Genomic DNA, 11,466 nt, shown 5'->3' on the forward strand with positions numbered 1-11,466 from the left:
TATCAGCACCACCAAGAAAATACCGAGGCAATTATCATATATCTTTCCTCTTCTCCCTTCCTCCTTCCCTTATCCAGATATCCAATCATTCTTTTTGCAATTCATTATTTGAATCATACTGAGTATTGATTATTTCCAAAAATATTTATTGAGTTCTTGATGCGTAAGACACCATACAAAGCACACACATGTCAGAGAATTCTGTATGCCTTTGTTGAACTATCATGGAATTTAAAAATGTAGAAAGCAACCTATATAGTACATTGTATGTGTCAGTCACATCTAAATATTTTTCAAGAATTAACACATTTAGTTCCCATTGAAATATCATTCTGTGAAAACTATCATGGGTATTTTGATAAGAATTGCATTAAATATGTAGACTGAATTGAGTAGTGTGAACTTTTTTAAAAATAAAAATGGGACATATTTATGAAGATATTGAGATTTATATAATTTAGTCAAGAGATGACCACTTCAGTCTCTCTTCATTCTCTCATTTTCTCTTTAAAAAAATTTTTTTTTAACTTTTTATTTTATATTGGAGCATAGTTGATTAACAATGTTGTGTTAGTTTCAGGTGTACAGCAGAGTGATTCAGATATATGTATATGTATCTATGTATCTATTGTTTTTCAAATTCCTTTCACATTTAGGTTGTTACATAATGTTGAGCTGAGTTCCCTGTGCTGTACAGTAGGTCCTTACTGGTTATCCATTTCAGATAGAGCAGTGTGTACATTGTCACTCCCAAATTCCCTAACTATCGCTTCCCCCAACCCTTCCCCCTGGTAATCATAAGTTTGTTCTCGAAGTCTGTGAGTCTGTTTCTGCTTTGTAAACAAGTTCATTTGTATAGTTTCTTTTTAGATTCTGCATATAAGTGATATCATATGATATTTCTCTTTGTCTGACTTACTTCATTCACTATGACCATCTCTAGGTCCAATCTATGTTATTGTTTCTCATTTTTAATTTTGGTTACTGCTACTCTAATATTTTTTCCTTCCTTCTTGTAGCTTTGGCTTCAGGTTTGCTCTTCTACTGCTATTTCCCTAAGGCGAAAAGTTATGTTGTTTCAGATCTTTGTTTTCCTTCTGTTACTGTCCAGGGTTCTTGGCCTCCTCAAACAATAGAAACTGATCAGAAGCCAGACAAGAAATCCAGGCAAGGTTTTATTGGGCCCTGCTGCAGCATGGGGAAGCAAGAACAAACAACAGGTTCCCTTGCTTCCTTACTTACTGAGAGGAGGGGTGCTGAGAGTAGGAGTGTGTCCAGGGGTTGGGCCGGAGGGGTGGCTTAGGTGGTTTGCCCACCCTGTTGGTGGTGTTTTGTGCAGGGGGTATGCCCAGTACCCTGCTTTTGCTCCCGACCCCCTCCTTCTGCTCTTGGCTCTTCAGAAGTGGCTTTTGGGTGTTTGCATTTTTTGTATCTTGTCCATAATTTGTCCCAACTGTGCATGCAGGCAGTTATTTTTAATCCCTTATAGTTTCTTTCTATTCTGTTGCTTGAAGAGACTTTTGTTTAGGTGCAAGCACTACAGCAAAGGGTCCCAGGTCCTAGCCTGTCTCACTTCCATGTAGTAATTTACAGCTATATATTTCCTTCTGAGCATTGCTTTTACAGCATCCCATAAGTTTGATATGTTTGTTTCATATGTTTCATTCTTCTCAAAGTACTTTCTAATTTCTCTTGTGATTTCTTGTTAACCCTTTGATTGTTTAAGATTATGTAGTTTAATTACCATATGTTTTCTAATTATCCAATTTCCTTCTGCTACTGATTTATAACTACATTCCACTGTGGTAAGAGAAGATACTTAGTATGATTCAATCTCTTTAAATTTATTGAGACTTATTTATGGCCTAGCATATAGTTTATCCACAAATGGTCAATAGGTGCCTAATATTACTAATCAGGGAAATGCAAATCAAAACCGCAATGTGATGTAATCTCACCTGCAGAATGGCTCTCATCAAAAAAAAAAAAAAATCAAAAGACAACAAGTATTGGCGATGATGTGGAGAACCCCTGCACACTGTTGGTGGGAATACAAAATGGTGCGACCACTATGGAAAACAGTGTGGAGGATCATCAAAAAATTAAAAGTAGAACTATGATGGTATCAAACTCTTATACTTTTGGGTATTTATACAAAAGTGTTGGTATCAGGATGTCAAAGAATATTAGCACTCCTACGTTCATTGAAACACTCTTCATAGTAGCAAAGATGTGGAAATAAATGGTCATCAGTGGATGAATGGATAAAGAAAATGTTATGTATACATACAATGGATTAGTATTTAGACTTTTGAAAGAAACAAATTATGTAATATGCAACAACAGGGATGAATCATCAGAGCATTTCACTATGTGGAATTAGCCAGTCAGAGAAAGACAAATACTCTATGATTCAACCTATGTAAGTATCTAACATAGTTGAATTCATAGGATCAAAGAGTGGAGTTGTGGATTCTATGGGATGGAGAATGAGGGAAATGAGTAATTGTAATGAATAGGCGTAAAGTTTCAGTTAAGCAAAATGAATAAGTTCAAGAGATCTGCTATACAGCATTATACCTATAGCCAACAATAATGTATGCACACTTAAAAATTAAGAGGGCAGATCTCATGTTAAGTGTTCTTACTGTGATAAAATAAAATGTTAAAAAAATAAAATTATGCTCAATGTTTATCATCAGGGAAATGCAAATGAAAATTATAATTAAAAACCATATGCATATTCACATTTTGGCAAACATTTAAAAGACTGAAACAACTAAGTATTGTTGAGGATATGAAGCAATGAGAATCCTATGCTATTGGTGGTAGGGGTGTTAATTGGTATAATTTTCATGGGCCACAGACTGCCACACCACAAGTGGGTTGAAGCATTATAGCTTTATCAATCTAAAATGGGCAAAAATGATTAGTCATATAAAATACTTGGTCTGTTGATTGACTCCTTTGGTCATCACAGTTTGTAACCCAGATGTTTATATTTCCCAACTCATATGGATGGAGGAAAGTAATACATAAGTAAGCTGTGGGTACCTTCATGGCTTCCCTATAACTTCCTTAATAAAGCATCCAGTTCTTTACAGGTCCAGGGAAAACTGCAGTATGGCCACTAGAAATCCACCTAAAGGCCCTTGGTTTGACCCCAAAGGTCAAGGCCCTTGGTTTGACCCCAAAGTTCTGAACACAACTTATTAGAGAGAATGCCCTATGGTTCTTACAAATTTCAACTCTTCTATTTAATTAAAGTTTGGTGATGACTTCAGGGAATTCAAGGAAGTGGCCCATCTGTCTCTTGAGCCACCAAACTCAGTTGGCCAATTTACTGATTGCCATTCTGATGGATTATATCTGGAAATTGCTTGTTTCACCGATACTTCAGCCTAGTATTTAAAATCACAAAGGCAGCTGAAGGAAGAGATGACCATATGATTTCGTCTGGATCAGATGAGAGGAATTTCTCAGATACATCTTATAAGAACCTGAGTGTTTTTCCATTGTGGTTAGTTAGTAAGAAAGACCTACTGGTGTAATTTATTTGAAGCTCCTTCATCAGAGACAGTCTGTTTTCCTGTCATCATTGAGATATGCAGCTAAGAAAAACAACTGTCTACTGGTTCAACAATTAGGCTCTAGAAGTATTGGTTTTTATGTGCAAAGAGCGCCTGACTCCTTACCATATGGGAAAGACCAGAGGAAAAATATTTTCTGTGCCAGGAAGTGTCAAGAACTGGGTAATGTCCTCCAAGATTTCTGTAATGGCCTGTACCCCCTCTTACCCCATTGGAAACTTCTAGTTATGTTTGTCTCTTCTCACCTAGCCTTCTACTCCTGGCCGCGTAAGGCTACTCTCCTCATCTGTGCCCTCTCATCACTATTTCCTTGTGCTGGAGCTGAGCTCTGGACTCATACACCAATTAGATCAGGACTTCAAGGATTTTGTCTTTAGCTACTCTTAGTATCTACTCAGTAATGCCCCTCTCTGCTTTCAGAATATTGTTGAAAATTTGTTGTGTTGATTTGTTGCATTATTGCTACAAAATTTGCATTAATTGGAAATTTCAGGTTTAAGAGAAGCTGAAAGAAGCGGCTCAGAGATACCTATTCTGGAGAGATACTGGGGAAACACATTAGAGTAGAAAGGGAGTTCCTGAAAGCCTAGAATTCTCTTCCTCTTCTAAAAGTCTAATCATATATGCTTAGAGAGTTCGTTTTTCTGCTCTTAATTACCTCCCTGTTAATTCAAGCCACCAATAATACAGGTGGTAAAGGGAGAAAGAGGAAAGGACAAAAGAATTTCAGGAAAGGATACTCAGGTAGGAGAAGTCGAACTCTCATGAACACCATTTCTCCCCATTCCAGTGCCTCCAGGGATACTAGGGGCAGACAAGTTCTGCCTTCCAGCAACAGATGTGTCTTTCCTCGTATCCTCATTACTCCACCTTCCCAGACATTTCTTCAAATTACTAACATTTTCTATGTTAGATGTGGGGTAGTCCTCAGCTACCTATATGTTTGGAAATATTAGACCTTAAGGATTTAATAATTTATGAATAAGATAATGTGCTGTGTGTCCTGGAGCTGTTCAGATTTTAAATTTAGACACAACTTATTTTAAGAAATGTGAATTCCCAACAGTGAAATTCCTGCCATAAAGCATCTGATTTTTTTTCTTAAACGTTTTTCTTAAAATGGCTCAAAAAAATCAACCTCCTGCTCCATTTCTTCTTAAGATAAAATCTGGAAACATGTAGACAAGATACCAATACATGGTCATCTGAGAAGTACTCAAGGAGGGCTATCCCTGGAAAATTGGCAAAATAAGTATCAAATTAAGCAGAAAGGCCTGGGCTCAATTTTGGACCTTGCACTCTTCTCTCTGGACATAAAGAAGCCTGTCCTCTTTCCCCTTTTCTGAATTTCAAACGTAGTCATTCATACAGTGTGAATGGAATCCATTGTGTAGGTAGTGAAAAGAAAACTGAGCTCTTTAAACACAAGTGAGCAGAATTTGGAATTTGTGTTTGTTTTTCACTCTACATTTAAAATAACCCTTGTCCTCACTTTGTCACCAGACGGGTTGGGAATTGGGATGAGAAAATCTGGAATCCCACAATATGGGCTTCTCCCTACCTTGCTGATGGATTGTGTGGGCTGGATGTGCCTTGAATGTAAACATGGTAGAATTGAAACAATTATCAGCTCAAAGTTAGGCAGCAAATTGAAAATGCTTAGAAATTTTTCAGTTGAACTGAATTGAATTCACTTATGTAGACGTCAGAAAGAATGTTTCTATCAATGGGATTTTATAAGCACAGAGATGAGAAAAGCGTCATGAAATGGGGTTTCCATTTGATCTTTCCTCTTCACTGCAGAGTCTGAATTAATTTGGGCCGCCACCCTAGACCACACATTACCCTGTGGACACAGCTGAGAGGTAGGTAACCTGGATCTGATATCTGAGAAGGGCTTGAAATATGGAAAGATACCTAAATCCTATACAGCAAGAGTGAAGAAAGCCCAAAAGAGCCAAGACTTGGGCCATCCTAGCAGAAATAGAACTTGTTATTTTGAGTCCTATGGGCAATACCAACATCAGACTGTTTCATACTAGGTGGAAGCCAAAGGATTCACAGCTGATTCAGAGTTTCAGTGGGCAAGTTAGGATTACTGTAAGAAGTTACCATTCCTGGCAAATGGGCTCTTGGCAGAGTTTGAGTGTGTAATGATGGGTCAGATTTCAACTTTTTATGAAGAAAGAGTCTAGCAAGGGAATTCAACCCTGGGTATTGGGAGAGTATAATTTGGAATCAGAAAAAAATAAGTACATTTGACCAGTAGGTCATCAGAGGTTTATGCCAGGCTCTGTCAATCAGTCTATTTTAAGTGCAACACCTTACACAATGTAATTTATAAGTATCTGTTGATTATTGAGTGAATGAGTTAGGAATGAATGAACAAATTGCGGTATGGGTGGATGGACAAATGGAAAGATGAATAGATGACTGAACTGGCAGGATGGATGATGGAGTGGATAAATAAAAAATTAAATGGATAATTAATCAATGGACATGAGGAGTGAATAGATAGTTGAATGAATGTTGTAGTTTTAAGCAACCTCCCTAATGTGGACAGAAATGAGCTAGTATATGTGAACTGCTCTCTGTGAATCAGGGATCTGTGGGCACTGGTTAGTCACAAGATAAGTCTTCTTCTAACCCCTCGTAGCTGGAAGATGAGCACCACATTCCTCTGCATTTATTTTCCTTTCCAGTCTTTTCCCTGGTTGGTTTGCTTTTAAGACTGGAATCCAGGTTGGCGGTATTCCTTAAGGAGAAGTCAGACATAGTCTATCTTACTTGCTTCCTCTTTCGATTCCTTCCCCATTTCACCAATCTTTTTTTTTTAAGCTCTTTGTTGGAGTATAATTGCTTTATACTGTTGTGCAAGTTTCTGCTGTACAACAAAGTGAATCAACTGTGTTTATGCATATATCCCCATATCCCCTCCCTCCCATGACTCCTTCCCACCCTCCCTGTCCCACCCCTCTAAGTCATCACCAATCATTGAGTCGATCTTCCTGTGTTTTGCAGCAGCTTCCCACTAGCTATCTATTTTACATTTGGTAGTGTGTATATGTCATTGCTACTCTAGAATATTCAAAGTAATATGGAGCTTAATCCTAGTCCTCAAGGAATATGCAATCTAACTGAAAAAGGAAAGAAAAACCTATTACTAAATGCTAAAGTAAGATAGATATCCAAGTGAAGGCACAAAAAGGTTCAGAGAACACATTGCTGAAATAGGACACACAGTGGAGAGAAGCAGATATGCTTAAGAAAATGGGAGTCAGGTAGCCAAAGGGTAAAAAATGTATATAGATGGTTATATATGGATGTAAGACTCATCCCTTCATTTACTCTGTCAGTATCAGCAAGGTACACACTTTTTAGCTTCAGTTTCCTCATTGTAAAAATTTGGACAGTGCAGCCCTCCTAAATTTTTGTTGTAATAAAAAAAAATAGGGGGAAAGTTAAATATTTAACGATACCTGGAACATAAGTGGCAGTAAAGAAATGATAGGTGCTATTATATTACATTCTGTGTGATTCTATGTTTATGGATTTCCAGAAGAAGAAGAAATTTATGGCAATAAAAATCAGAATAGTGATTTCATCTGATGGGGAGATGACTGGAAAGGAACATGAAGAGATCTTTCTGACATGATGGAAATGTTCTGTATCTTCATCAATATAATGGTTACAATGATGTATACATTTTTCAAAAATGTATACATTTTGAAAATTTTAAAAATTTTCAAAATATATACATTTAATTTTTTGCATTTTAATGAATGCACATGTGTAATGGTTTTCACTATTATTTATCCATGTTGTTGCATGTATCAATACGCATTTATCATTAAATAGAATTCCATTGTGTGAATATACTACTGCTTTTTAAAAGGTCCATTGTTTATCCATTGTGCTTGATGCTCATTTTGTTTTTTTCCCTCAGTTTACTGCAATTAGGGAGAAAAGGTATTATGAACTTTTCTGTACAAATCTTTTAGTCAACATATGCATTCGTTTTTCTAAGTGTCATTATTGGGTCATAGAATAGGTGTATATCTAGCTTTGTAAGAAACTGCCCAGCTTTCTAAAGTGATTGTGCTATCTTACATTCCCACAAGAAAAGTTTTAGTTGCTCCACACTTTTTGCCAACACTTGGCAATTTTAGCCATTCCGATGAGTGTTTAGTGGTACCTCATTGTGGCTTTGTTTCGCATTTCCCTAATACTAATGACACAGCATCATTTTATAAGCCTACTGGACATTTTATTTGTTTGTGAAGGCCTTGTTCTCCTCTTCTGTGTATTTTTGTGTTGGATGTCTGTCATTTTATTATTATAGTATTTATTTTTACTGACATATTTATTACTGATTAATAGGTATTTTTTACATATATGTGTGCTTTGTTTATTGTTTTTCCCAAGCTCTATCTTACCTTTTCTCCTTTTTAGTGGTTTCTTTTGATGAGCAATTCAGTTTTGTTTTACCTTTATTATTTTTTAGTTTACTTTTTAACTTTAAAAAATAGGTTTAGCAATTTTCTCCCTATTTCATTTCTCCAGCACGCACACAAACACACACACACACACACACACACACAGAACTTTCAAAGTTGTTTCTAACATTAAATATTCCAAATGTATGAAAGAGAATAAGAGGGAAAAATATACAAGTAGTACATAAGTAGTAATTAACTATTACAGAGTTTTCAATGGGAAGTGGAAGACTGAAACTGAGATGAACAAGAAGGTTTAGAACATCTTCTGTAGAAAAGTGAGCTCTTGACCAGATGTTATAGAACAAAATCGAAGGCCCAGGGACTTCCTAGGTGGTGCATTGGGTAAGAATCCACCTGCCAAAGCAGGGGACATGGGTTCAAACCCTGCCCCAGGAAGATACCACATGCCACGGAGCAACTAGGCCCGTGCGCCACAACTATTGAGCCTGCACTCTAGAGTCCGTGAGCCACAACTACTGAAGCCCTCACACCTAGAGCCCGTACTCTGCAACAAGAGAGGCCACTGCAATGAGAAGCCCACACACCACAACAAAGAACAGCCCCTGCTCGCCGCAACTAGAGAGAGAAGGCCCATGTGCAGCAATGAAGACCCAACACAGCCAATAAAATAAATAAATTAATTAATAAATAAATTAATTAATTTATAAAATTGAAGGCCCAGCTTAAAGAGATAGAAAATTATTCAAGGGTCAGATCTGAAAAATTGTGTGGATTTGTCTAGAGCTATTTGTAAAAGAAAAGCAATAAAGGGAAAGAACATAGAAGGTTCAGCATTTGTGCAGCAAGAAATCAATGGGGGGGAAGGGCATGCTTCAAGGGACTCTATGAGAGTTATGAGACGACTATAGGAGTAATAAGCAGTTGAAGAAAAAACAAGTATATGTACATAGAATTGGTGGAAACTGCGTTGACAGAGGAGGCAGATGTTTCATTCTTCTTTCTGTTTCCTTCTGAAGGGTTATCATCTTTAAATGGCCTTGGGAAACCACAGCACCATCCCTGAGTTCCTTCTCCTTGGGCTGCCCACAGATCATCATGCCCAGGCCCTACTCTTTGTGCTTTTTCTGGTCATTTACCTCCTGACTCTGTCAGGGAACCTGTTGATGATCCTGGTGATCAGGGCCAGTTCTCTCTTTCACACTCCCATGTACTTCTTCTTGAGTCACCTCTCCTTCCTGGATCTTTGTTACTCTTCAGTCACGGTGCCCAGGATGCTGGAGAACCTCCTGTCTGAGAAGAAAACCATCTCAGTGGAGGACTGTTTGACTCAGGCCTTCTTTGTACTTGATGCCGGGGGAACAGAGCTCTGTCTCCTTGCAGCGATGGCCTATGACCGCTATGCTGCCATCTGCTACCCTCTACTCTACGGTCAGATGATGAGCGATGTGCTGTGTATGGGACTGGTGTGGGGATCTTGGGGCCTGGCCTTTCTGGATGCTTTCATCAATACCCTCCTTGCTTGGAATTTGGACTTCTGTGAATCTCAAGTCATCTCCAACTTTATTTGTGAGATACCTTCTCTATTCCCTCTCTCCTGTTCCAATAGTTCCATTAACTTTGCTGTCCTGCTCTGTTCCGCCCTCCTGCATGCCTTTGGGACCTTCCTCCTAGTTTTCTTCTCCTATGCCCGCATTGTCTCCACCATCCTGAGCATCAGCTCCACCACAGGCAGAAGCAAGGCCTTCTCCACCTGCTCCTCCCACCTCACTGCAGTGACCTTCTTTTATGGCTCAGGTTTACTTCGCTATCTCATGCCAACCTCAGGTTCCCCACTGGAGGTGGTTTCCTCCATGCAGTATAGTGTGATCACTCCTCTAGTGAATCCCCTTGTCTACAGCCTGAAGAACAAGGAAGTAAAAGAAGCTCTGAAAAACATGGTGCAGAAAAGTTTACAACATCTCAAGTAGCAAGGAACAGGCAAAGGATGATTGGGAAAGGGCAAAATTACAGCTAGATACCTGAACAATAAACATTAAGGAAAATTTTTGTTTGCTCCCAATGTCAGATTTGACAAGTTACCTTATAAAGCCTCCTTTCTTGGAAATGTACCAAAAGACAGCAGGGAAGTATGTGCTTGCTTTGGTTCATATTTTCTTTCTCAGAGGCAGAAAAAAATTCATTAGATAACTATTTCAATCCAGGTAATTTAGCTACAGACATAAAGATATATTGTTCCTTTTGTTTGTGAAAAATTAACAATATGCTTAGCATTGGAAAAACTGTTTGTGTCCTAAATTCTTACATGAAGCTAGGGGCAAAGCTTTGCTACGAAGTAGAAAGCCAAGGTCTCTGAAGGATGAAAGACATAGATTTGAGACTCATGAAGGGGTGAATAGAAGGTGAGTTTAAGATGGGCTCTGACTGAAGAGGATCTTAGAGACTCTGTGAAGAATTATCTGGTGTGTGGCAAATGGAAGAGAATACCATTCATTATAGGGCAGTACAACAGCCCTATTTGTTTCCTCTTCTAGGTTTTACTGGTGGCTCAGAAGGATGAGTCTGGTAGATCTTGTTCTGTGGAAAGTGATGAGGTTTAGAAAGGAAGTAGGGAGGATCCTAGGGAGAGGTTTCCTGAGGAAAAAAAGTTGGCCATAGAAAAGAAGCTGATGATTCTACAACTGGCTGCTGAGCTGCTCACGGCAGCAGTGCCAGGACCATCTAGGCGATGAACTGCAGATGAGGCTAGGACAGCTGAAAAAGTGCTGTGCGGCTCACGCCAGAATCAGAATGTGGTTGCAGTGTCTCCTCATCCTCATCCTCCTCTTCCTCTTTATCATTCTTCTTCTTTCCTGTTTCCCCTCCTCTTCAATCCTCCTCCTCCTCCTCCTCTTTTTCTCCTTCTCCTTCTCTTTCTCCTCCTCTACCTCCTCCTCCTTATCACCATCACCATCATCATCATCAACAACATTCAAACAGACCACTGCCTCCAATTGTGATCAGAATTCTATTAGCAAGAGAATCTTGGAAATGTCCCATGCAGGCTTCTAGCCCAAGCAATGTAAAATCAAGATTTATGAGTGAATATAGGGCTTGTAACTGTGACCCTCCTGGGGCAAGAAAAGATTAGAAAGGAGATACCTTGGGAGGACAGGAATTGGAAACCTAGTTTTGTACCTGCCCTGCAGAGCAACTGCCTGCTCACCCTAAGGATAGATCTGATAGTATTCACTGCCCCAATATATGAATAGAAATGTAAGCAAAAGACAGATAAAATTTTTATCACTCTTCCCAAGGCAAAATATTGCCATCTGAGACATTAGGAGGCTTGTGGGATTTTTCTTCAAACTCTGGGAACTCTGGGAATTACCAGGCAGCCTTCAGAAAGGCTGTATAAGGCTGCCTCTTCCTTTTTTGTA

General features: G+C 38.7%; 1 protein-coding gene across 1 annotated transcript; it reads left to right on the forward strand.

The window, feature by feature from the left end:
- Nucleotides 1-9,081: 9,081 nt before the first annotated feature.
- Nucleotides 9,082-10,017, forward strand: LOC130833585 (olfactory receptor 8S1-like). Its single transcript, XM_057703348.1, has one exon. It carries the CDS (start codon nucleotides 9,082-9,084, stop codon nucleotides 10,015-10,017), a length of 936 nt encoding a protein of 311 aa, XP_057559331.1.
- Nucleotides 10,018-11,466: the final 1,449 nt, after the last annotated feature.

Source organism: Hippopotamus amphibius, chromosome 12 (assembly GCF_030028045.1).
Source record: "Hippopotamus amphibius kiboko isolate mHipAmp2 chromosome 12, mHipAmp2.hap2, whole genome shotgun sequence".
Classification (NCBI taxonomy): domain Eukaryota; kingdom Metazoa; phylum Chordata; class Mammalia; order Artiodactyla; family Hippopotamidae; genus Hippopotamus; species Hippopotamus amphibius.

Excerpts from the sequence above, each read along its gene's own strand:
- LOC130833585 (XM_057703348.1), top strand. The coding sequence starts at position 9,082 with ATGGCCTTGGGAAACCACAGCACCATCCCTGAGTTCCTTCTCCTTGGG.